Source organism: Mastigoproctus giganteus, chromosome 10 (genome assembly GCF_048544385.1).
Source record: "Mastigoproctus giganteus isolate SK-2022 chromosome 10, ASM4854438v1, whole genome shotgun sequence".
Lineage (NCBI taxonomy): Eukaryota > Metazoa > Arthropoda > Arachnida > Uropygi > Thelyphonidae > Mastigoproctus > Mastigoproctus giganteus.
The window spans coordinates 188,693,391-188,720,024 of record NC_143584.1 but is presented as its reverse complement, the minus strand read 5'-3'; the positions used below and the strand labels follow the sequence as shown (position 1 = coordinate 188,720,024).

The following is a 26,634-nucleotide window of genomic DNA, read 5'->3' as shown; positions in this document are numbered from 1 at the left end:
TCTTATGCCACAAGCCACCAACAGACAGAACTATTAATAAGTAATCATAATGTATTAATGTAAGATATATTTAAATGGACATCTGCTGTCAAAGATTAAGAGTGGGGACAAATTAAGAAGTTGAGTGACAGAACAGATACCAAACTGCAACCCACCCTTACAGTTAACAAATATATAATCTTAATTAGAAATTTAAAAAAAAAAAAAAAAATGTAAATACATTTTTTATTACTTTCAAATTATTGCAAGAATCAGTAGCAATCAATTCAACATGGTTTACAATAAGAACAAACATGTAGAACTGAATCATGACATGAAAGAAATTCCCATCTTTTTATCTTTTCACCTCTTGTATTTTGATTATGAAAGCAAACAACAATAAATATTATGTGGACTTCCCATATTTGTACAATGAACAACAGAATAATTGTCACTGCAGTAAGAAAAGTTCACCCAGTGAGAAAAGCTGACAATCAGGATCAAATCAGAATCATTTATACATAATGTGAGAGAAGCAATACAATATCCACTGTTCTACCTGCAAGGACAGTGGTTGGGGATGGTTAATTGTATAGTGCGGCTCTTTTATAAATTATTACAGGTGACTCTCACTTAACGCTGATAATTCATTCCGTAAAAACAGAGTGCTAAGTGAATCCGCGCTAAGTGAGTGCCGCATTCCCATAAGGTAACATACGTATTTGTGAGTTGCGGTCAGTGCCATAGGATATTTCCTAATCGATAATAAACGGTAGTGAAAAGATGCACAAATGTTGGTCAAAATATTTAATATTCAAATATTTGTACATATAAAATATTCTACATTACATTCGTAAATAATTGTGTGGTAACTACATATGTATCAAAATTAAACTTAAAATTCCAATTAAAATCATGAATTTAATTGATCTAAATTGATTTAATTTAATTGATGAATTTAATCATGAAAAATGTGGCGATTTTGGGTTGTACTTTGGCCCTCTTCTTGGTAAACTAAAATGGGTTTTAATTTTAAATCTCCCACAGCATTACCACCCAACAATAAAGTCAATCGATCCTTTGCCACTTTGAAACCTGGCATGTTTTTTTCTTCTTTCAATATGAAACTTCTTTTAGGCATTTGTTTAAAAAAAAAGTCCTGCTTCATCTATGTTAAAAACTTGTTAAGAAGTATAACACATAATACCCCTCTTCAATAATTTTAACAAGTTATTTTTTGAAAGTTTCGGCTCCTTCATCTGCACTCGCGGCTTCTCCCTGGATTTTAAATCTATTCAACCAGCCCTTACTAGTTTTAAATGATTCCACTAGGTGAGTTTTCTTCAGATCATCATATAGGCTAATCTCTCTCTCTCTCTCTCTCTCTCTCATTTTTTTTATAATATTTAACTTAACTGAATTCTGCATTGGATATTATCTTCAATAAAATTAGTTAAAGTCTCTCCATTTCAATCCTAATAGTCGGTCTAGCCCTAGTTGCTTGCAGTGAAACAGCTGTCTTTCCCGCTGCTAAAATTAATTCTTTATTTTTTATAATTGTTCTTACAGTTAAACTTTCCAGTTCTAAATTATGGCATATATCCACTTGTTGTTGACTGGAATCAATTCGCTTCAAAACGTCTAATTTAATTTTAAAATTCAGTCTTTTTCTTACATTTGTAGTCTTCGTACTGCATCCAGACATTGTTGCTTTTTCATTCTTATCCGCCATTATTAACTCTTCGAAAATGTAACTGCATTGGTTGCATTAATTATGATACAATGTTCGAGTAAACTGTCCGTTATGCACAATGTCTAATACTGTACTGAGTGATGACTAGACTTCGGATAAATGCATATAACGCAAATATTACAAGCAATATACTTGATCATTTTTTAAAATGTTGACCTGGGAACTATATATTGGGAACTACGTAACAAGTCACTGTACTGCAATTAAATTAGTGTGCGAGAAAATTTCACTGAGCGTGGGAAAATTTCTCAAGTCGGCATGGGAAACCTTTTAATGCTATTTTGCTATTCATTTTCAAGCTATCGACTCCATCAAATGAAACAATTTTGTTAAATATGACAAAAATGCAATCTGTAAAAGAGCATTATAGTGATTTGTGACAGTGTTATAGTCAGATATGGGTTATAATATAAGAACAGCGTTATAGCGAATCAGCGTAAAACGAACCGCATTATAACAAGGGCATGCTGTATATTATCTCATTTTTATAAATTATTATACTATCTCATCAATATCTCACCATTATTATACCATCCCATCAACTTATATGGCCAGCTCTGTATAAGTATTTTTTTGTTTTTTTTTTTAAATAAGAGCCATTTGAACCAAACTTTTTGTTTAAGCTACTGTGAATTATAACAGGTGAGGGGCATATTAGGTGCATCTGTATACATTTTATTTATGGACGACATAAAAGAACTTTTGATATTCTGCAGAAAAAACATGAAAGCACAGATTCATAAATACATTCTATAAAAAATGCATGTAAACTTTTTAATATATACATAAACTATTAACAGTCTTATACTCACACACTGATAAAATTCTCTATAGCGACCACGTGTCATTGCTGGAGCATCCCGCCTATAAACTTTTCCAATGTGGTAACGCTTAATATTTGTTATCTTGCTCATTGCAAGGTAGCGTGCAAATGGTACTGTTAAATCATATCTTAATGACAGGATCTCTCCTCCTTGGTTGGCAAGGTCATAGATCAGCTTACTATCTTCTCCATACTTTCCTGTTAGAATTTCCTGTTATGAAATACCACAAAAGTTTAATGACTTTTCAACAGCTGAAATTAATAAATGGAAACAAACATTGTATCATGGAAGAACCATACCTGCAAGCAGTTGTTATCAAAATCTTAAATATAAAACTCTTCGTTAACAGAATATGAGAAACAAACACAGATCAAACCTCCAATCTCTAAAACTTTAGATAATTCCCTATTTGCAGTTGGTTAGTACTGCCATTAGGCAATTTCCAACACCAAATCTCCACAACTTTTTTTTTTTTTAACCAGAGTAACCAAACTTAAAAGAACAGAAATAAAATTAGAGTAACAGACTATGGCCAAAATTATGAAGAAAGATCAGTGTTAATAATAGCACAACTCTTTTCATATCTATGTCAGCATAAAGAACACTAGATCATTCTGAAGGTGCACAACTGAAATTCTGGCACCATCATAAGGTTCCTAACAAGCAGCTGGAAAATTTCCAAAATGAACAGAACTGCCTAACACATGACAAACCTGAGCTGAACAGAAAATAATGCCAATTCATAACCCATCATCATCCTCCTACCTATAATTCGTACAAATAACCTTTGCCTTAGATGCACCTCTGAAGAACTCCATTGTAACTTTCAATATGAACTGAAAATGTCGTCAAGAACCATGATGAAATACAGAGGCTCAAAATGGCTACAAGAAATGTCCAGCCATATCTCAGGTATTTACAAAAATATCAGTCTATATGATAAACTGTTGAGGAACCACTTAAGAGAGGTAGCAATTTATCCTTGTGATAGACTTCTTTCCTTATTTCAGTCAGATATGCAAAGTTTTTTTTTTTTTTTTTTTTTTTATCTCTACTACTTGTAGGCTGCCTTTATAGAGCTCTTTCTCCCTCCTTTGATTGAATTAAAAAAAAAAAAAAAAAAAATGGATATACTCTTCTCATTTTGCTAATAAATTCTTGTCCTCTTGATGAGTAATTACAATGTTCATTTCCTAAATGGCTCACCATCTTATCTTCAAGATCTCTACAATATGATTATTTTAGATGGATTCTTGATTCTAAAAGATACCAACATGAATGAGAGAATCCCAATGTTCATTGCTCAATTTCACGATAAGTACCTGCTCAATTATCTATGCAATTCTGGGGGCATCTACATTTGATCACCATTCTTTCATGCTGGTGGAAACAAAAGAGCTAGACTCAGATTTAACATCATGCCCTGTGACTCCTCAGAATCTCTAATCAAGTTCCATAAGCTATTTAGTTGTCTTCGTGAGAAGCAATCCACATAGGGAAAGGTCCTTATAGAGCAATGAATTCCTTTAAGCCCTTCCTTCACTGTTCTAAACACAGTTCCCCAGATTACTCAAACATAGAAAAACCAATGTTCCAGAATAATTGGAAAAATTTAATTCAATCCAATTCATAACATGCAAAATTCAAAACATGCCGAGAAAAAAAAAGGTAAAATTACAATAACTGCCAAAAAATAAATAAATAAATCATATAGAAAATAAAAATAAGCATATTATCTTTTGAAAAGTGATAGACTGCACACAGAAAGAAAAAAGAAATTTTTATTAAATTCAAGAGTAGAAAGAAAAATACTGTATAAGTTAAGCAGGAAGTGAAAATGAGAGGGAAAACAAAAAAAAGGGGGAACAAATGAATCAAAAAGGTGTTCCAGGTTTGGTTGGACGATCCTAAACATAATTCTTTAACATATATGATCACAAATGATCCTAAACATAATTCTGGTACCATTAAAAACACAATTTAGCCTTACCTTCCAATCCTGAAAATCTCCATTCCAACAATTTGCAACACAGAAAGCTGTCCTAGGCTCTGTTTCCAAAAGAACATATGTAATGAACTTCTGTTCAACAGCTATGCATATAGACATATTCATATGCATATATATGAACTTCTGTTCAGCTCTAATTTGGGAAATTGTGTTCAGAAAAAAATTAAATAAATAAAAGACCAATTTTTATTAGTAAAATAAAATATACAAGTTCTTCTAGATATAAAAATATTCAGAACATATTCTTTATACTGACATTTCATATTCCCCCCATAAGCAACTCTTAACATTTATAGGGGTAGCATCTTTGGTATATTTAGAAATGTATAAAATATCATTCAATAATGGTAGTAGTTATTTTTTCATATGAAATTGTGCAATACAGACATCTAAAGACTGACAGTGGGGATGAAACCAGTTCATTCAAAATTTGATGTGATGGCAAAAATCTTCAAATAACTGCTAATATTCTCAAAGCAAATGTAATAACACTTTTCCTTATTCATAGACTACACCAAAGGATTAATGCACTATTGCAAGAATGCTAAAGGAAATATATGCAAAAACAAACTCAACTATATGCCACTACAAAATACATAGGTATCAAACTAAATTCTCTAAGAATGTTGCTTTAACTCTTCTCCTTAATTTGCCTTTTGGAGAGGGGGCATTATAAAATTAATAATTAGCAAAAATAAATGAGAAAAAATTTATACTATTCTACCAAAAAAAGGGAATGAAGCATTTTTTTAGGATTATTAAATAACTTTTTAATAGTAGTAGTATTAGCTATGGTCACATGGTGCAAGAAAGCCTATGGCTTATGCTGCACCAGCCAAAAAAATAAAATAAAATAAAATAAAATAAAATAATAAAATAAAATAGCATACTTTCAGTTCAAAAACTGGTGTGTCTATTGTTTCTGCTCCATGTCTTTTAAAGCATTCAATTATCTTCTTGAATACCTCTTGCCTAATAGCCATCTGATAAGGTCCATAGTCTTTAGTGCCCTGTAAATAGAAAAACTAACAATAAACCAACTTTGAAAAGGGTAAAACTTTACTTACTAGACTATCTAAACTTTCCATATGATAAAAAAAAAATAAGATTGAATGTGCACACGATTTTTATTTTCCCACTCACTAAATTAGACCATGTTTGATTTAGTTACGGGAAGTTTCTTCTCGTTTAGAATAACTGTGTTATAAAAATAGTGACATATCACCTTACTGAAAAGTATGGTTTGTACAATAGCAACAAACATGTCAAAGTAATACCAGAAACTGTTTTATATATTATTTCTTTTTAAATTTAATTTAATTTCATTTATAATTTTATTTATTGCAGTAGATGCTACATAAGCTTTAGCTTCCTTGTCCCATTCTACTTTTAACACTAACATTAGCTATCCATTCAGCAAAAAAGAATGACAGCCCAATAACATGCACTCTGGGGCTATTCCTAAGGTATTTGATATATAAGTATGTGGTTCAGGCTTCTCCACATATAAACATTGTGTTGGTTAACATTTGCAAAAAAGATGGAATGTTGCCTCATTACTACAAGTAGATCAAATTTTAGACCTCCAGGTGTCATCATCATCATCATCAGGAGAATTCGCTATTCAACAATAAAAATTGACAACACTCCTTTTACAAGTTGCAACTGCAGTTGGTAAAGGGTAAGCCATTTTCTCAGATGCAGGTTTGAAGGATATTTAGTTCATTGCTGGTGTGAATTTCTTTCAGACTAAACAATACAATCACAAATCCTGTTACAGCAAGACCAAGCTATAAAATATTGGTCAACAGGTTGCAATTTTTTAGGTGTTATGCACACTTGGCACCAAATTTGTCAAGCTCTGAGTGGTAGTGTCAGTAAATGTTAGCAACTATTATTCAACACCATGATAAATCTTAATGAGTAAATGTATCATTCATATCTGTTATATCCAGCAGGGTGTACAAATCACTGTGGGACTATAAATCATTCCTTCTAAGCTATCAGCCTTCAACTCATTTTATCTTGACGCTATCCATGTCCTGTCAGATCTTCAGTTCAAAATAAGCCATCCATCCTTTAATGCTTGCTCAACACCATCAAATCCACTTTCCTCCTGATCTGCATCCATGCATATTACCATTCATTTCGACTCCAAACATGATTAACTAATCTCCATTTTCTCATCCTCGACACATGCCCATACTTTATCTGCTTCGTTTATATTGGACCGAATATTATTTACCCTAAGATTTCATATTTTCTCATTTGTAATATGATCTTGTCAATAAATAAATTATCTGTTAGTATAATTTATTAAAACTCATTTCTGATTGAATTTCTCAGCCACAGAAGTTATAATTAGTTTAAAAACTCTGTTATAAATAGCTAATTTCTGTTTTGTTCTAAATTTGTTTAACTATCTTTCTTCATCTGCTTCACTTATTCTGTTGTTTATTTTTAATCTTAATATTCCATCTTCAATAAAGGCTATTTTTAGACACACAAAGTGACTAATTTTTCTAATTTTGTTTACTTAATGTGCTCACTAAATTTTTCCTGTATATCCCAACTTTCATAACTTTTATTTTTGTATAACTAATTTCCATGCTAAGTCATCCATAACCCTTTTGTTAGAGATTTGTAAGGATCGTGCAAGTTATTGTTAAACAACACAGTATCATTAGTAAACAATATTGATCTAATTTTTACATATCCCACACAAAAATTTGTGATTAACTTCAATTCACTTAAAAAATGATCCATGAATACCATAATAAAGTAATGAAAAGGTGCAGTACTGTCTCACTGGTTAAACCTTAAACTATTTTCAAATAACTCCTTCAGTCCATATTGCGTATATCTCATTTTTATGCAAACTTTTTATTCCCCTTAAAAGATCATCCTTAATGCCATATTTTTCTAAAATTTGAAAGAATACATATTTTCTGATATCACTGGTAACACTTTCCAGGTCACATATATATGTCGTATATCATTTTGAGATCAACTAATGATAAATACAGGTTTCTGTTACATTCCCATGACTCACAAATAAAATACCATACTATTGAAAATTAATTTATACTTAAAAGAACATACTCTTGTGCAAAAATACATGCTACTTAGAAGTTTGCTATTGTAATAAAAAAAAAAAAGGTTTCCATGGTTTCAGTTCTTCCATGGTATCATCCTTCTAAATAGTCCTCACAAGGTGTAATTACTCCTCATGAGGTAAAACATCATGTCTAGCAATTTTACTGGAGGAACTTCTGAAACCTATGTTTTGCTATCTCTTTCAGTGTCTATTTCAATTTTTGTTGGATTTATCCAAAACATCATTAAAGATTCAATTTTAGCACCAGAAACAAAAATAAATCACACAGATTGGAGCTCAGAAGCAGAAGGGTTAGAAGTTCAATGGAATATTCTTGGCCAAAAATCATTGCACAGAAGGGTGATGTGAGTAGCTGTTCAAATAAAATGTTTGCCCATTTCATTTATCACATGCAACAATCAATCCTACAGCATGCCATTTTCCTAGCTGTTTGAGCCATACGGTCCCACAGAAATAATATAAAGATCACTTGTAAAAGTGCTAGTGCTGATTAACATTTTGACCCTCTGGAACCCCTCTTTTAAATCCATCACCACAGTAAAATATGTAAATTGTGAAGGGCCCTCAGATGATCTTACTCAAGAGGTGTGTAAAATAACATTGACACAAGTAAGGCAAGCAAACATTGACACCAAACTGCTCACAAAGCTATACACAATTACCAAATGGCGGCAACCTCCATACTATGCAACATCTATGTTACTACGAGGGATACAGAAACTTTTGGGGTAGTACCTCTTCTATTTTCCTATAAATATATTTTTAATCATCTACAAAGAACAGACAGTTGTCATAAGTGAAATGATTGCTACTTGCTGTCACTGAGAAAGATTATTCTAATAATGCCACTATTAATAAATGAATTCTTGCATTTCAGTAGATGAATAGTTCAATTTTCTGAGATCCTCATTTGCATATTAAATGACAAGTCAAATGCAGAAATTTGCCTTAGAGTAAATCCAGATACTGGTCATTAAATGGTCCTTAAAAGTGTAATGGATAAGGAGAGAACATATGGAGCATTAGATGCACGTGGTATAATGATAATTGGTTCCAGGGAATTATGGTATAATGATAATTGGTATTTATCTAAAAAACAAGTCTAGTGAACTCCATACTCCAATATGGTTTTTTAGATAAATACCAATAAAACTAATTTAAGGATAATTTTATTGATTTAAACATGTAGGTACATATCAATTTACCCTTTGGGAGTAAATTGATGTTATATTTCTGGAAACATAATTCTCCTTCTTGCAAAAGGGATCTGGAGTTTATTACACTTTTGCCTTCTTCCTCTTATCCAAGACTTCCTTGTAGCAACAAAGATTGATGAAGCCAACCTTCATTGCAAGAAAGTTTGTATGTCAGTCCATCCATCTCTCTGTCTGTATTTGTATACCCATCTAAAAGGATAACTCAAGTTACTCATATGAAATAGATCTTGAGAGTGTGCCACCAACAGCTGTCAACATCACAAGACTATCATTCCAGTTACCAAGCTCAACAATCCTTTCTTGCATGTTTTCTAGTGTCTCCTCTAGAAATTCGGGAAAATCAGAGACACATTCAAGCCATGACTTATTCATGTAGCATTCATATAACCAGAACTGACTCTTCACCAGAGGCAATGTTGTGTACTGCATCATTTTTGACATTGAAGTGTTTCTGAAATTATCTTAACATTAGCTTTTCTACATCAGTTAATGCCAAACATTTAGTGAGTGAATATGATATAGTAGTAATGCTTGATTTTGGAAATTTTATTCTGGTCTATGGACTGCATGATTTATTTCGAATTGCAGGAAAGAAGATGGACTTCATTCCATTTCCACCATCCTTATCACTAATTCATCTCATTGAGACTGTTCAGGAGTACAAAGTTATTTTTACTGAGGTAAATCTTTACTGCAAGACAGAAATGAGGAGAGAGCCACTCTTTAAACAAGCTGTCTTGTTTGACTTGCAAATTACAAGAGCTAAAGTTTTTCAAACCTCTTCAGTTCTCATAATGGCAAACACTGTCAGTTTCAACTTGAAATCCCAAGAAAAACTGCCACTCAGAAGAAGTAGATTTTGAGACTTATGATCTAGAGCACTGGTGGTTCACAAAAGTGTTCCAGAGGGTTCTCACTAAAAATTCTGTAATGGCATCTGCTTAGATTTACATAGGTATATTTTTGTAAACTACAAAATGGTTTAATATTAATTTATGTGGTTTGGTTCGAAATTTATATTTAGTTGTGGTTTGGGTCACGCGTAACAAAATAAATTTTTTTTTTTCCCATTCTCAAAGGCCATTGTTATGTATAGGTATTTAATAATAATTTTATATTTTTATTAATATATAATTATTATATTATTTTTATATTAAATTATATTGATACAATAATTTATATTAAATTATTATATCACTTATAAAAATGTAGTATTGGAAATATTTTATAATAAAAATTCAGGACTATTATACGATTTCAGAAAATTAGTGGCTTAGTGGTTAGCAATAAAAATATGTTGAAAGGGGTTCACAAGTCAAAAAAGGTTGGGAACTGCTGATCTAGAGAGATCTTCTCCATGATGAAAATATGTTGGGCATCATCCAGACCAGCTACATTTCAATGATGTTCAAGACTTATTTAGGAATGTATCTAAGCTTCTCAATAATTTGTGCAAATTCATTGATGATTGGTAACAGCACTTGTTAATGTGACTTAGCAAAAACCAAAAAATAATATAATAATAGAGGAATTCCACGCTTTAGTTGCATTAAAAAAAAAAAAAAACCTTTGCCTATACAATCTCTATCCATCTTATCATATTCTTCTCACCTCCAGAAGATGCTTTGATCAAGTTTATTCTAGTGTTTTATACAATGGCCAAATGTAAACTCTCTGAGGTCCACTCTATTAGTTTTATCCCAATAGTCTGTACTTATGTCACATTCCTGGTAGACTAGTGCTGCTGACTAAGGGAATTATGGTGTTAAATAGTGGATGACAGATGAGAAATGGCAGTAAGAAAGTTGACAGATATTTAAGTCCCACTGTATGTGTAAATCAAACTAAATTAATTTTTACTTAATTATCTACAATTTTTATTCACAAAGAACTCTGATCCCTTTTGAATCAAAATTGAAATTTTCTGCCTTTACTATATAACTAAGTGTAGGTAACAAATGAAACTTCTGCACATTTTTAGTCATTATTAAAAATATTAATACAATTATTTATGGATGTGTGTTACCAACTTCTTATCAATGTTTTATATTTTTGCCTTTTAAAAAGATTTGTCAAGTCATTCCAAATTTCATTAAAATTGGACCCCTAGAAATCTGGCAACTATTATTTCTTTGTCCGTCCACACCTAACAACTTGACTCTCAGTCTGGACCTGGGGGTAATTGTGCAGTCAGATATGAAGTAAATACAGAAATTCTGTTAGCAGGGATAAGGAGGTGATTGTCCCCTTGTATAAGGCAATGGTCAGGCCACACCTTGAATACTGTATACAGGTCTGGAGGCCTCATTTTAGGAAAGATGTAGAGCTGCTGGAATGAGTACGCAGAAGGGCAATGAGATTGGTGAGGGGAACAAAGGGTTGGTGTTACCAAAAAAGACTTAAGTTCTGCAAATTGCAGCTTCTGGAGACTAGGCACCTGCGAGGTGATCTAATTGAGGTGTATAATGCCTTGAATGGATTGAGCAAGCTCAATGCTAATGGGATTCTTCCTCTTGCTCAGATTATTCACCTGAAGGGGCACAAATTCAAATTGAGGAAAGACAATTGTAGAATAGATGTGCGGAAATTTGCCTTTAGCCAGCGGTTGGTTGATAGGTGGAGCAAACTTCCATCTGTTGTAGTGAAGGTCAGCAACTTAAATATTAAATAAGTTCAAGGCAGAACTAGACAAACATTTGGAGTGAATGGATGGGTGAAATGGGAAGGGCATTTTTTTTTTTTTTTTTTTTTGGCTGATGCTATATAAGCTTGCTTTCTTGCATCATATGCCCTACTAATGCTGACATAGTCTTTAAAAAATTCTCAGTGGATGGATTTTCATGAAATTTATAATTAGATTTTTCAGAAAGATTTGTCGAGCCTTCCTAAATTTCATTAAAATTGGCCTAATAGAAATTCAGCAATTATCATTTTATTTTTGTCAATATAATCATATACTCTATCCATATACTGTAGGTAAAGCATTGAATATTATGTGTGTTGACATGCACTGGTTGGAGGAATGAATGGACAATGTGGCAGTTGGGAAGAAATTAGATTTTCTCAGTTCATGCATAAAAGTCATCACTTTTATTTCTTTTTTTTTTTTTTTGTTATAAATCGTAAATTATTATTATTTGCTAATGCACCTGAAATATAACACATTGCATACATTAACTAACTTATTTACTTATATGAATTTGTTTCCTCCCCACCATTGTACTCAATATCACTCAATATCATTGTACTCTAAACACATACACATCATTAGAATTGAATGAGAAAGAATTTCTGTTATTCTATGATGAAAACAATAGTACTAAAAATACACAGAACAATTATGTTAATTAAAATACACCCCATAATAACTAAATTCATATCATTAAAACACCAACCTTCGGAGTTTTCAGGGTGAATTTCTGGACTCCATCACCTAATCCACTTTTTAAATCTAGAAGTTTTGCTACTTCCTCATTGATCTAGAATGACAAATAATTAAACTAGAAGTTAAATAAAATGAAATAGTATTTCTTTTAACAAATAATTATCCTTTTTAACAGCAAATAAAATATTTTAAGTGATATTTAAGCAATTTTCAAATTCAAAAATGAAATTAAATTAATATATTCCTTTATGAAATATATTAATATTAATTTAATCTAGCACCAATTCATAAAAAACCAACTATTTCAAAACAAAAATCCTTATCAATGTTTGTGGATGATACAGAGCTGATAGCTATCTCAAAAAAATAAGTACCTGAAACCTTAAGGAAATCCAGTAAAAAGTAATACTGTTCATAGTATATAAATGAAAATATATGAAGATTAATTTCTCTCACTTCCTTTTATGATGCCTGGAGATGAGTCGCCCAGTTCTTCCATAGTTTTGTTATCACAGCAATCAATACCAGTTCAGAATCTTTTCAACCACAGGAAATGTTTTAATACCTGTTGAACTAATATCAATTAATTGAACTTAATATCATTACAAATATAAATCACCACTTGCATACATATAATTTGAATCTGATCCCACAGAGTTATTTTATATCTGGCCTCACATTCTGATCAGTTACCCCTACTTGTTTCTTGTGCTGTTATTATAAATTTGAGATTAAAAGAAATTGTTTGAAAACAGAACAAAAACCAGTAATGAAGACAAAAAAAGGAAAGGGCTAAACCATATCAGTCAACTGCAGGATATCAGAGGTGGCATTATTAATGATTTTGAACAGATTTCTGAATAAATTTTTGTATCAGCATTCGAATGTAAACAAGATTTCAAAACTGAGGTTACTAGCTGCCTAACTAAAATTTACTGGAAGTAGAACAAGCTTGTTACCACAAAAAAAAAAAAAAAAAAAAAAAACAATTATGAGAGAAATTAACATACTTAAAAATAAATAAAGCTCTAAGAACTGATGGAATCTATCTAGCTATATTACAATAAATTTCAAGGAAGCAGCAAGAGACATCATCAAATTCCCTGTGACAGATTGTGGACACAATGCAAACTCTCTTGGAATAGGAAAAGTTCCCATTGATTGAGATGTAAAAAGTGGTGTGCTAAAGGTGTCCAGGTAAGAGCACAAACTGTCCAAAGGAAATTCTGTAGGCAAGTAAATTCTGTTGTTGACAACCACTAAATAACTTCTCCACAGACAGCAAGTGTTTACAGGCAAGCCTTCTGAAATTCATAATTTTGTATAGAAAAATAATTATTTTCAAGAGAAAGTCAAAAGAAAACTCAGTTATCTATCCAGATTCAGAAAAAAATGAGGAAAGCATACCAATAAGACACTGATATCTGTGACCAGCCAAGGAACACAAGACAAGTGTCTGTGTACACTGAAGAAAGCACTAAGATTTTGGATGAAATTTCAAAAAGAGACAAGGTAATAACCATATATGTAATGATGCAAGCACTGGGGTGTTCAAAGATAAGTGTATTAACCATTTCAGATGCATTAGATCATAGGTTTCCAGATGCATCAGATCTTGTAAATGTGCAGCCAAGCTGACAACAAGGGAAATGAAATTCTCCAGGCTGGAGATCTGCCAAGATGACTTGTTGCAGTAGTGCAATAACTTTCAAGACTGAAGAGGCCTGTGATACCAGGTTCCATAAATAAACAATTCAGTTCAACCAGTAAGAACAGAAACTAAGTTTAATAATAAACAGTAGCTAAGTTTAAGTAATAACAGGAGCTTTCAAGATTAAGTATCTCTTCATCAGCTGTGAGAATACATACAAAAAACATGAAAACGTTACAAAATGGAATGTGTCATGTTGAGTAAAAAGAGAGCACGTACACGAGGATGATAAAACATTTATTGGGAAGAACTAGGTGATCGTTGTTATCTGGTTGTCACAGTGTTTTTAATTGCAATAGAGGTGTGTGGCTACAGCCAATCATGGAGTCTGTAGTGTTACAGCATGACAAACGCTGGCACTCAGCCCATGTACGCACCCTGCATCAACAACAATTAACTAGTTCTGCCCAGTAAATGCTTTAGCATCCTCGTGCACATGCTCTCTTTTTATTCAACATGACCACACTCTGCACATTCCATTTTGTAACGTTTTTATATTTTATGTATGTATTCTCACAACTGATGAAGAGATACTTAATCTCAAGAGCTCCTATAATTACTCAAACTTAGTTACTGTTTATTATTAAACTTAGTTTCTGTTCTTACCAATTGAACTGAATTGTTTATTTAACTTTAAAGACTTTTTTTAAGGCCTGATAACCTGCATCCTCCATTTTGACTCTTATTCTTAATGCAAGTCTATGAAATGGATACATCCATCACCTCCAGTTAAGAATAAGTGTAGAACTGCCAGTCATGACAAAAAATTATAGCCACAGCATTTCAGGACAGAAGAGGCCCAATTTTAGTTGACTTTTTACAGAAAGGTCACTATAAATAAGGAAAGATATTTCCAAACGCTTAAAAAGCTTAATAGGGCAATAAAACAAAAAAGGATGGCTCTACCAGGACACCAAATTGCATTGCAAGGTGATAATGGATACCACACACTGCCCATATGATATGACTCAGATGAAACTGCAGACCTAAGGTAGAGGGTTTTGCCTCATCCTGCATATAGCCTGGACTTAGCTCCATCTGAGAAATACTTGTACAAATGAAGAGATATCTTTGTGAAAAAGACTTTTTGAATGATAGGATCTAAAAAAGACAGTAACAACTTCAACAATAGTCCATCCTTTTACCAATGGTGCATATTCAAGATGGAAAAAACAATTACAAAAATGTACTTATGAACAATGTGGGCACAGAATATATACAGATGTTTTCCAAAGTGTGTTTAGTAAATGATATAAAATTCAACTTTGTATTTGTTACCTTTATACTTTTACAGGTTATTTATATCTATATCTATTTAAATATCATTTAATTACTCATGGACCAACCCCTCTACTTAGAGAAACTACCACTGGGTAATCTAAAATGTTGATGAAGGTGATATTCAGGTACCACTTGTGAATCAAGTGCATAAAATGTCAGCAAAATCCAATCATTGGGTGGGGGGGTATCTCCAGGAGAGAAAGTAAATATACAATCATACAGAATTTTTAAATTATAGAATTTTTTATTTTAATCCTTTTACTTCATGAGTTTGCTGAACATGTACGGGCTCACATGTAATGATGTTTCTGCTATGGCTTGTTCCGTGGAGTGAATTTTTTCCCCATAAAATTAAAAAAAAAAAAAAAAACACCATAAAAAAACACCAGTTCTGTGAAATTTTGAAAATTTAATTTTGTTAAAATTAAATTTTTAGTTATTGCAAAAAATCAAAAAGAAACTAAAAAAAATTGTAAAATATTATTTTTAATGTAGTGATATCCTCTATCTATTTAAATATCATTTAATTCAGTGTCGTAATTTTTTATAGGATTAGAGAGCTAGAGAATTTCGGCCTCTTAAAATACAAATCACACAACAAAGGGCCAATGTATATTATATTATAATTTAAAAGTTACAACGTTACACATACCACTATAATCATGTAGGGCAATGTGTGGGTATAGGATTCCAAAAATCTATTACAACAATAAATACAATATTTGTCATATATGATTCGACTCCTCTATTTGGTGGTAATCGCCTGTGGATATTTAAAAGTTAAGCTTATAAGTCATACAATAAAAAACCTAAATGCACAAATAAGCCATATTATTAAACCATAACAGGTGATAAGTATAAAATATTAGAATACTGTATAGAGAAATGAATCAGGTTCAAAAAAAAGCACTATGCTAGTGTACACTTCAACCGCAACCAGTAAGAGCATAAAGACTGGCTATGATCCTGGGGCAATGTATATATGTATGTCCGTGTCATGGGTGGCTCCCAGGCTCTTGCCTAACTCCACCTCTATATAATGTATTTGGATAAAGCCTGTATACAGGGTGTCTCAAAAATATTGGTACAAATGTTTAGGGGAGGTAATTAACATCTAAAGGAATGTGAATCGCATAGGAACCCATAATCGGAAACGTCACCGTAAGTCAGTAGACGGCGCTGTTCATCAGTTCTGGTGACTGCTTAGTCGGCCCATACCTGTTATCATCCTGCATGAACTCCGCTAAATATCGGATCTTTCTTGAACAAGTTCTACCAAGGTTACTTGACGATGTTCCAGCAAATGCGAGACGCAACATTTGGTTTCAACATGACAGGGCGCCTGCCCATTATGGAAGGTGTGTTCGTGACCATTTGAACAGGAATTTTGGGCGTCGATGGATTGGCCGTGGTGGACCCGATGCCTGGCTCCCATGCTCACCTGATTTATCGAGCCTTGATTTTTTTCTGTGGGGGGCCCTCAAATCTATCGTGTATGAATCGCCTGTGGAGACAGAAATGGATCTCGTGGTGAGACTCGTCTGCACTGCTGCTACTGTCAAAGAAACTCCAGGTGTGTTCAACCATGTCCGCCAATCCATGCTGCATCCGTGTCACGCATGCATCGCGTCTCATGGTGGAACCTTCGAGCATCTGCTGTAACATCATGAAATGCATCCATCTCGTACTCCATTGTTAATATTATGTCAAATAAATGTTTGTCACTAATTACTGTCTTGTGTCATTTCTGCTTCTTGTGCCTCTGCTACTACTTTCCCGTGATGTTTCTGGTTATAGGTTCCTATGCAATTCACATTCCTTTAGACATTACCTTCTTCCCCTAAACGTTTGTACCAATATTTTTGACACCCTGTATACTGTATTTGGGTAACTTGTTAATATTCAAGCTGAAATGGTTTGGAAACATACATTATACATACACTTTTCACAGAGCACAAACTTGTGCATTAGAAGATTAAATATTTTTTAATCTTCTAATGCACAAGTTGAAAGGCTCATTCACCCAAGTTTATTCTCCAGGGTGTTGGTGTTTTTTTTAATAACTGTTACACAGCCACTACTTTCAGATGTGTGATCTGTGAACAAATTGACAACTGCTGGATTTAATAGGATACTGAAGTGATAAAGCTCCATGATCAGATAAAACCAGGACTGTGTCACTATAATCAAATGAAGAAAAAAATGACAAAAATTTAAAATGTTTACAAGCATACAGTTGTTTTCATTTCATTTATTTTATTTTGCAACAGCATTCTTCTATACACAAGAGTCGCCCACAAACAGCATACTGGGATAATAAGTTAGAACTTGTATACCTACAACTCCACTGAACTTATGAGGTCATCCAGAGTATAAACAGAGTTGGAAATAACAAGATGGTAGAAAAGAAAACAACTGAAAAAAGAGGGAAAGAAAAATAATTAGAGAAAAGAAAAAACAAGTCTGCACTTGCACAGAATGATAATAGGACTTGAGTTATGAGACTGACCTGCAAGAAAATTGTGCGGAAACCAAAGGTCAGCTTGCACTCTTCTTGCTTCTCACATCGTAAATTGAAATAGCTCCACAGCAATTTGTAATATTTGGTATGCTACAATAGGGCATTTTTTGTAGTAAGTATACAATAAATACCATTAACTGGCATCCATTTGAATGATACTGGTTCTGCAGGATTCCAAATTTGTGATCCATAAACAAAGAATTGATGTGACTAGTCTTGTATGAGTAAATGCAAATCTTTAATCATAAAATTGGCATGTGTTCCTTTTGCTGAAACATATCAATTTCTAAGCTTTAAGTTTTGCCTAAATTTGGTATGTACGTCAGCTGAAGAAGCAATTGTATGAATTTTATCTGGGTCAGTAATACAGTGAATACCCCTACATAAAATACAGTCAGTTCTGTTATAACACGGTATAAGTGTTCTGAAAAATCTCAGCATTATGGCATTTCACGCATTAAAAACAGAGCTTATTGGGAAAAATAGGGATAGGGGTAAAGCATGAAAAAAAAACATGTTCAGTGTGGTAAGTAAAACACTAAAAAAAAAAAAAAAAAAGTTAGAAACCCAATAAAATTGCTAACACAGGTTTAAACATCTTAAATTTCTAATAAATATTACAGTAAATATAGCACTGACTAATATTTCTATTCAACTAATATTAATATTTCTGTTCACTGACATTTTTTTTTGGATTGTAAAATTTAAAACAGTAAAAAATATAAGCAATCAATAGCAATAAACACAGCACACACAAATTTGCACAAGTGAGATACGCAATAACAATTTTGTGCATTAAAAATAGGAATGAATAAAAGATTCTGAAAATTTATTTGTTTTTTATATGATTGATGATTTCATGAAAGGGTAAACACATTTCACCATAATAAAGTAAAAACCCACAGAATTCCAGATATCCATATTATCACAAATGCAATAAGATCAAGTTTACTGCCCATTTATAATTAGATTGCACTAACAGAAAAGTCCAATAAACTGGGAACTGCAAATTGTTTTTATTGTTTTATGGTAGTGATCTCCAGAAATGTACTCCTCTGTTCACGTTGTCACTCCTCACGAAATTTCTGTTCAAATTGAAAAATGTGAATTCCTGAAAATGAGTCAGCCTACAATATCTTGTGAATACAGTGAATGACAGTAGTGTGAATCCGACCAACACAACTACAGTAAATGGGAAATATAGATCTCACACATTTGACATTTTTTAAGCTTCGCAAACTTGTATGTATTATTGCTGCGGAGGTCGCTATGTTTGGCTTGGTGCTGGGTTTTGTGTTCACTTGATGTTACTTGCAGACAAAATTGCACATGAGCCAATGCAAAAATGGCATTATACCTGCATTGTTCCCTAATATATCAGTCATGTTGGAGAAAATTTGCATTGCCAAAATGCATGTTATAGCAGAACTGACTGTATCCCATATGTCGTATAGGACATGGTTACAGATTTTACGTTATGTTAATTAATATTAACATAACATAAAAACATAACATTGAAACATAACATTGAAACATGTAAATTATTTCATGGGACTGGTCTAACCCTAAATAGTATTTTAAATAAACATGTGAAAAATGAATTACAACAGTTGTATATACCCAAATTACTTTTTTCCTGCAAGAATTGGAAATAAGTGGTAACAATCAATTTTAATTCTGATTGTAAATATCAGAATTAGTCACATTAAAAATAAAATAGTTGTACAGCATTTGTTTATTTTGCAAAAAATTATCCTACATATTTTTATAATCCTTTCCAGAAGAAATTATACAATTCTCTTTTTAAATCATAAGAGTGTAACCATTAATATCCCCCCCCCCAGCTTCTGCAAGCAATTCAACAAAACAAGCTTGAATCGGTATTATGAAAGTACAGTATGTAGAATAGAAATTCTGCCAAGATTTTTTGTTTCATTAAAAAAAAAAAAAACATGTTTTAATTAAGATAACATATAGGAACGGTAGTGCCATCCTGAAATACTGTATAAGTTCAAATTTCTCATAATAAACAACAGTCAAAATACATGAGAGAAAAGTCAACGACCACAACAGTAACCATGTGAAATGAGAGCTAGTTCAGCGAACCAAAACACTCAAACGTTTTCTCTCTGCTACACAGGAAGACAAAAAGTGTTTGGGTTGTTTTTATATATACATAAAAAAAATTTAGTTGAAGTGATTAGACAAGGGTTCGATGACTCTTTACAGCTCAGAAAATCTGCTTGCTTGGTAATAAAAAAGAACTAACACAGCATGCATCCATATACACAAATGCTCTTCAAAGGGAATAAGTGCTCATACAAAACTAAATCTATTTAAATATTTAATTTAAAATATTTAAAAGTCTTTTCTTTTATTTATACCATAACAAGGTTAAATTTAAGTATGGTTTTAAAGGTATACTGCTGATACATCTTTTTGTTTATCGGTTTAATTTTTGTTGATTTACTAATCAAACAGGCTATAGCATCTCATTAAAAAATCAGTTTAATTAGCAGAATAAGCCTTCATAGCACAAAATTCTTAATTATTTAAAAAGCTTGGGAAGAGACCAGTGTCAGTAACTAGTTAAAATGAGCATAATGAAAAAAAAAAAAAAAAAACATGTTTTAATTAAGATAACATATAGGAAAGGTAGTGCCATCCTTTTCTATCTAGAAGTTAGAGGAGGAGGAACAACAATTATATTCTCTGGAGTTATAGACAGCCAAAAGTAATTTTGGAAGTTTCAGGAAGAAGAGGAAAAATGCAAGGCCTTGGAACAGTAAGATAATCAGTAATGCTGGTATTCTTGTTTATTTACATTGATCTACATTGAAACCCCCCCCCCCCAACCAAACTGGAGAGAAGGGATGCAATAAAGTTTCTGGTAGCTTACCTAACTTATGTAGAGTTGTGGTCATGCTGGAACCAGGAGCCCTAATATCAAAGATCACTATGCATATTTTAGGTAGTAGATGACTTTCATCAACCGGTGAAATACTACCACTTTGCTTATTGGAGGCTTGAAGTGGTGAAACCCATGTTTAGTCTCTAGAGCAAAGTTTCCGGCATCCTCCTCCCCCCATACTTCTCCTTCAACCCATGCACGGTACTAAGTACTATAGGTTTTGATACCTTTCGTGTTTGGGGTTTTCATAAAAAAAAAAAAAAAAAAGTCAAATAAAAACATAAATGCAATGAGTAGCTAAAACAAGAAAAGGGCTGAATGTTCAAATATTGTTCCTGTTTGCATTTTGAAAACAGAAACAATATTCCAACATTCCGTCATCCATTTTGAGCTCAGATAATTCCACAACAGTTCTGAGGCAATGCAGTCTATGCTATGGACTGAACTGGTTAGTTTGTTAAAAATTTAACTGATGCAGAAATCAGTATTTTTATTTTTTTAATTTTTATTTTTCTGTCCATAAAAGCTATGCCTTCTCGGATTCAGGGACAGAGAGGTGATTATCCCATTGTACAAAGCAATGGTCAGGCCATACCTGCTGGGGTACTGTGTTTTTTTTTTGTTTTTTTTTTACGAAAACCCCAAACACGAAAGGTATCAAAACCTATAGTACTTAGTACCGTGCATGGGTTGAAGGAGAAGTATGGGGGGAGGGAGATGCCGGAAACTTTGCTCTAGAGACTAAACATGGGTTTCACCACTTCAAGCCTCCAATAAGCAAAGTGGTGGTATTTCACCGGTTGATGAAAGTCATCTACCACCTTTTGGAAGGATGAAGAGTTGCAGAACGAGTACAAAGGGTACGAGTACAACAAGATTGGTGAGGGGCAATGGTGATGAATCAGATTGGACCACTTAACATAGATGGGTTGACTATTGATGATCATAATCAAGTAGCTGATAAACTGAATGAGAATTTTGCATCTACATTCGCACATGAGGAGTTAAACAGGAAAATGCCAGAATTTTATCAAACTCTAACAGGGAGCTAAGTGATTTTGTAATAAGTGAGGGCAAAGTGGAGCAGAAATTGTTGAAGTTAAACATCAGGAAGGCACCTGGGAGGGACAGGATCTATGCAGTTATATTAAAGGAGGCAGCAAAGGAAGTAGGTACCCCTTAGCAATAATTATGAGAGCTTCCTTGGACTGGGGGGGGGTCCCCATGGACTAGTGCTGTGCAAATGTATTACCAATTCACAAAGGGGGTTCAAAAGGTGACACAAGTCTCCATAGACCTGTTAGCTTAGCATTAGTAGAGACATTTGATGCAAGAAAGCAAGCTTATGCAGCATCAGCCAAAAAAAAAAAAAAAAAAAACCACTTCCACTTCACCCCTCTGTTTGTTCAAAATACCTGTCCAGCTGAGCCTTAAACTTATTTAGGCTATCAACTTCCACGACAAGGGATGGAAGTCTGTTCCACCAACCAACCACCGGCTGGCGAAAGGAAAATTTCCTCACGTCTATCCTACATCTGTCTTTCCTCAATTTGAATTTATGCCCTCTCAGGTGATTTTTCTGAGCAAGAGGAAGAATCCCATCAGCATTCAGCATGCTCAAACCATTCAAGGCTTTATACACTTCAATCAGATCACCTCGCTGGTGCCTAGTCTCCAGACACTGTAATTTGCAAAACTTAAGCCTTTCTTCGTAAGAGCACCCCTTTGTTCCATTCACTAATCTTGTTGCCTTTCTCTGTACTCGTTCCAGCAGCTCTACATCCTTCTTGAAATGAGGCCTCCAGACCTGTATACAAGTACTCTAGGTGTGGCCTGACCATTGCCTTATACAAGGGAATAATCACCTCCTTATCCCTGCTAGAAAAATTCCTATATATCATTGACAATACACCATGAGCTACTCTTGCAGCCCATCTGCACTGCTCAGAGAACTTCATATCTGCCTGCACAACCACCCCCAGGTCCCTTTCATTCTCTACCACTGTCAGTGTAGTACCAGAGTTGATACATTGCTCTGGGGTTGCTGTTTCCCCATATGTAGTACTTTACATTTGTCAATGTTAAACTTCATTTGCCACCTCTCAGCCAATCTGCTCAACCTACCCAGGTCCTGTTGCAGCAGCACAGTGTCAGTAGTGTCCTTGACAACCCTACCAACCTTCATATCATCTGCAAACTTGGACATTAAGCTTGATATACCATCATCAATATCATTTATTAATACAGAAAACAATAATGGAACCAACACTGAACCCTGAGGGACTCCACTGATAACATTAGTCCATGATGAGCAGTGTCCATTGATTACCACTCTCTGTCTTCCCTCCCTCAATCACCCCTTTATCCATAGCAGCAATTATCTCCAATGCCACACTGCTCCAATTTGTGCAGAAGTCTTCCATGTGCAACAGTATCATAAGCCTTTCTAAGATCCAAGTATATAATATCAAAGTTATTCCCTGCATCCAGTTCTTTTGTGACTGCATCATAGTATCCAATCAAATTGGTCAGGCAAGACTTCCCCTTAACAAAACTATGCTGTGTTCGAGCTATAACTGAAGCCTTGTCTAGATGATCCTGCAGTGCTTCTTTAACCAGTGCCTCCATTAATTTTCCTGGAACAGAAGTTAAACTCACAGGTCTATAATTACTTGTGTCAGCCTTTGATCCTCCTTTGTGAATTGGGGTCACATTTGCACATCTCCAGTCTGTGGGTACCTCCCCTAAGTCCAAGGAAGCTCTCATAATTATGGCTAACGGTTTGCTTACTTCCTTTGCTGCCTCCTTTAATATAACTGGATAGATCCCATCCACCCCAGGTGACTTTCTTCTCTTTATCTTCAACAATTTCTCCTCCACTTTACTCTCAGTTATTACAAGACTCTCTAGCTTACTGCCAGAGTTGAATACACCTCTGGCATTCCCTCGCTGAATAACTCCTCATGTGTGAATGTCGATGCAAAATATTCATTTAGTTTGTTAGCTACCTGAACAGGATTATCAATAGTTGACCCATCGATATCAAGTGGACCAATCTGATTCATCCCCTTCCTTCTAGAGTTTACATAAGTAAAGAAATGTTTGCTGTTTTTCTTTGCATCCCTTGCCAAACATTTCTCGTAATCTGCCTTCGCCTACCTAACCTCCTTTGTAACTTTGTTACAGATCAACTTGTATCTATCATAGGCTTCTGTGTCACGTGTTAATTTGTATGTATCCCATGCATTTTTCTTCTCTGCCATATGTCTCATTAGTTCATCTGACATCCACTTAGGCCTAAACCTTGAACAATATTTCTTAGTTGGCATGTAAAGCCTAGTAGCTTCCAATATAAGCTCTTTGAATGCTTCCCATTTTGAATTTGCTGTTGGTAACATCATCAGTTGGTCCCACTGTATAGAATTTAAATACTGTCTCAGTCCATCGTAGTCGCCTTTACGAAAGCAATAACCCTTCCCTTTACCCCTAATGGTAGTTACCTCTTTGAGTAAATCCCACTTCGGCACACTGTGATCACTGCCAACTAGTGGTTCATTTACCTGCAGATTCTTAATGCATGAAGAATCACTACTGATAATCAAATCAAGAGTATTAGTCCCTCTAGTTGCCTCCCGAACATGCTGATGTAGAAAACAATCATCCAATAAATCCACAAAAGCCTTGCTAGTGTGTGAGTGACCGCCCCCAAATTCCAGTCAATATCTGGGAAATTAAAATCCCCCATTATAAGACTCTCTGATTTACCTGTACAATTTCTTATTATACTCATCAGAGTCATTAGGCCTATAGCACACTCCTAGTCTCAATTTTGATCTCCCAATGTTTATGTCACACCAAACTGACTCGACACTGCACTGTCCAGCAATGTCGACTGGCTTCACTTCCTTGGATTTTATGTATTTCTTAACTAATAGCATAACCCCTCCTCCCTTCCTATCCTGTCTATCCCTTCTGTAGACATTGTACTCCCCAAATTCCAGTTCTGCATTCCTTATATCTGTGTGACACCATGTCTCTGAAATCCCCACAATATCTGCCTTTGATGTTTTGAGCAATACCTCAAATTCATCAAATTTATTTACTAAACTCCTAGCATTGGTGTATGTGCAAGTATACATGCACCTGTTCTTTTTCTTAGCTACCCTAACACAACCCATGTGTTTACTTGTACCCCAATGATTCCCAGCAGTCTCTGAAATATCCTGTATCTTATTTTCCAGGCTGCGGCTCATTCCAATAAAAGCAGTGCAAGAATCACTTTCACCTCTGCCGGTGGCTACTGTTAATCTATTAGTCCTTGTATCCCCCCCCAATCTAGCAGTTTTCCGACCCACCTAACACTGCCTCGATAGCATCAGCAAACATTCTTGCACCCTTTCTATTTAAGTGTATCCCATCCCTGTAGAAGCAGTCTCTCCTGTTAACAAGTACAGACCAAGCTGAAGCCGACCGGGCTAGCCGAGTGTGTAAAGTACCTGCCCGGCAACCCAAAGGTCGCGGGTTCGATTCCCGCCTCGGGCTTGGATCAAAGTACTGCAAAAACCTTGGGAGGTGCAATATGGCCACAGAAGCCGATGCGCCAACAACTACCAAATCAGAAAAAAAAAAAAAAAAACAAGCTGAAAAAAATTCTACCCCTTGAGCCTTGCACAATCTTTCCAGGGCCGAATTGATTGACAGGCTCTCATCATATACTCCCTCCTATCGTGTCTGGGCAGAATTGCAGACACTTTCAAATTCAACCCTAATTTACGGCTTTTTTTCAACAGTGACCTGTACTTGTTAAGTAATTCCGTCGGTCTCCTACTCTTAATATACGTACCTAAGGAATTCCCCCTCCTCCATTATAAAGACTCGACCTAAAACCCTAAATATGTCGCTGGAAATTGCAATTTTGTAAGTTGCAGATACAGTATCATTTTTTTAGCCATAAAACCACATTCCAAAAGCAGCTAAATGTATTTTTTTTTAAAACTACACATGTGCTACTTACTCCAATAGAGAAACTTATTTTTGGAAAAAATTCAACAACACAAAACGGCGCCAGGAAAAAATGGCTTTGATTACTGTCTATCTGTCACTTGACTCAGTACAAATTAAACAGCAGTCACAGTAAACAATCCCCAACTTGCAATCCATATAGTACAATTAGGCTTAAATGTCACATATTGTTATATGATGTACGCGGTATCACCCATGTGGCTGGTACTAACCTTTTCTTTTGAGGCCTTTTCAGCTTTAAGTTTCCTAACCAAATTCCCTTGTTGTTCAATCGCTTCTTCTAAACTTGATTTATCCATCACGTTAAACAAATGAGGCACAAACCACAGCAAGAAACAATCACATGGAATGAATGACGCAAGATCTAGATCTCCGGTTATCAATCGACACACAAAACTTAAGTTGTAAGAGGAGTTTGTTCACTTGGATAACCAATGAAAACAAAGTGGGTGTGTTTTTTTTCTCTCTCTCTGTCTTATGTTAGTAAGTCAAGCGATCGGTAACCAGTTCGGCAGCACAACATAAAAATGTCAAAAGCAGCTCTCCAAACTGATATTTTAAACAATATCATTCAATTGCCTTGATCATGTGCCATGCTATCAAGCAAAACATGCCACGAGGAGTCAGCACATCATCTGTAAAGCACAGAGTAGTAACATATCTTACTTCTCTGTGCTGTAACGTATAAATTCCATGCCCGGTTTTGCTATTGTGTGGGTTGAAATCAACCGAGATTTTCTACCTACAATAACTCATTCTTCGCGTACGACCTCCTTAACTTGATCATATATTAATAAAAAAAAAAAAAAAAAACACCATAAGCAGTTCCACGTCTTCTCAACAACCGTTCTTTAACTTCGGCAGCCGAAATCTAACCAAGACTCATTCACACACACACACAGGG

General features: G+C 34.2%; 1 protein-coding gene across 1 annotated transcript in view; it reads right to left on the bottom strand.

Annotated features, from left to right (window-relative positions):
- Nucleotides 1-26,172, bottom strand: part of LOC150079659 (histidine--tRNA ligase, cytoplasmic-like) — a 90,811-nt gene extending 64,639 nt beyond the window's left edge. The window contains exons 1-4 of the mRNA XM_090383528.1: nt 25,943-26,172; nt 12,295-12,378; nt 5,455-5,574; nt 2,545-2,766 (exon numbers count right to left, since the gene is read on the bottom strand). Coding sequence (XP_090239654.1) covers nt 2,545-2,766; nt 5,455-5,574; nt 12,295-12,378; nt 25,943-26,029 — 513 coding nt within the window. The 5' untranslated portion in view covers nt 26,030-26,172. The remainder of the gene's footprint in view (nt 1-2,544; nt 2,767-5,454; nt 5,575-12,294; nt 12,379-25,942) is intronic.
- Nucleotides 26,173-26,634: the final 462 nt, after the last annotated feature.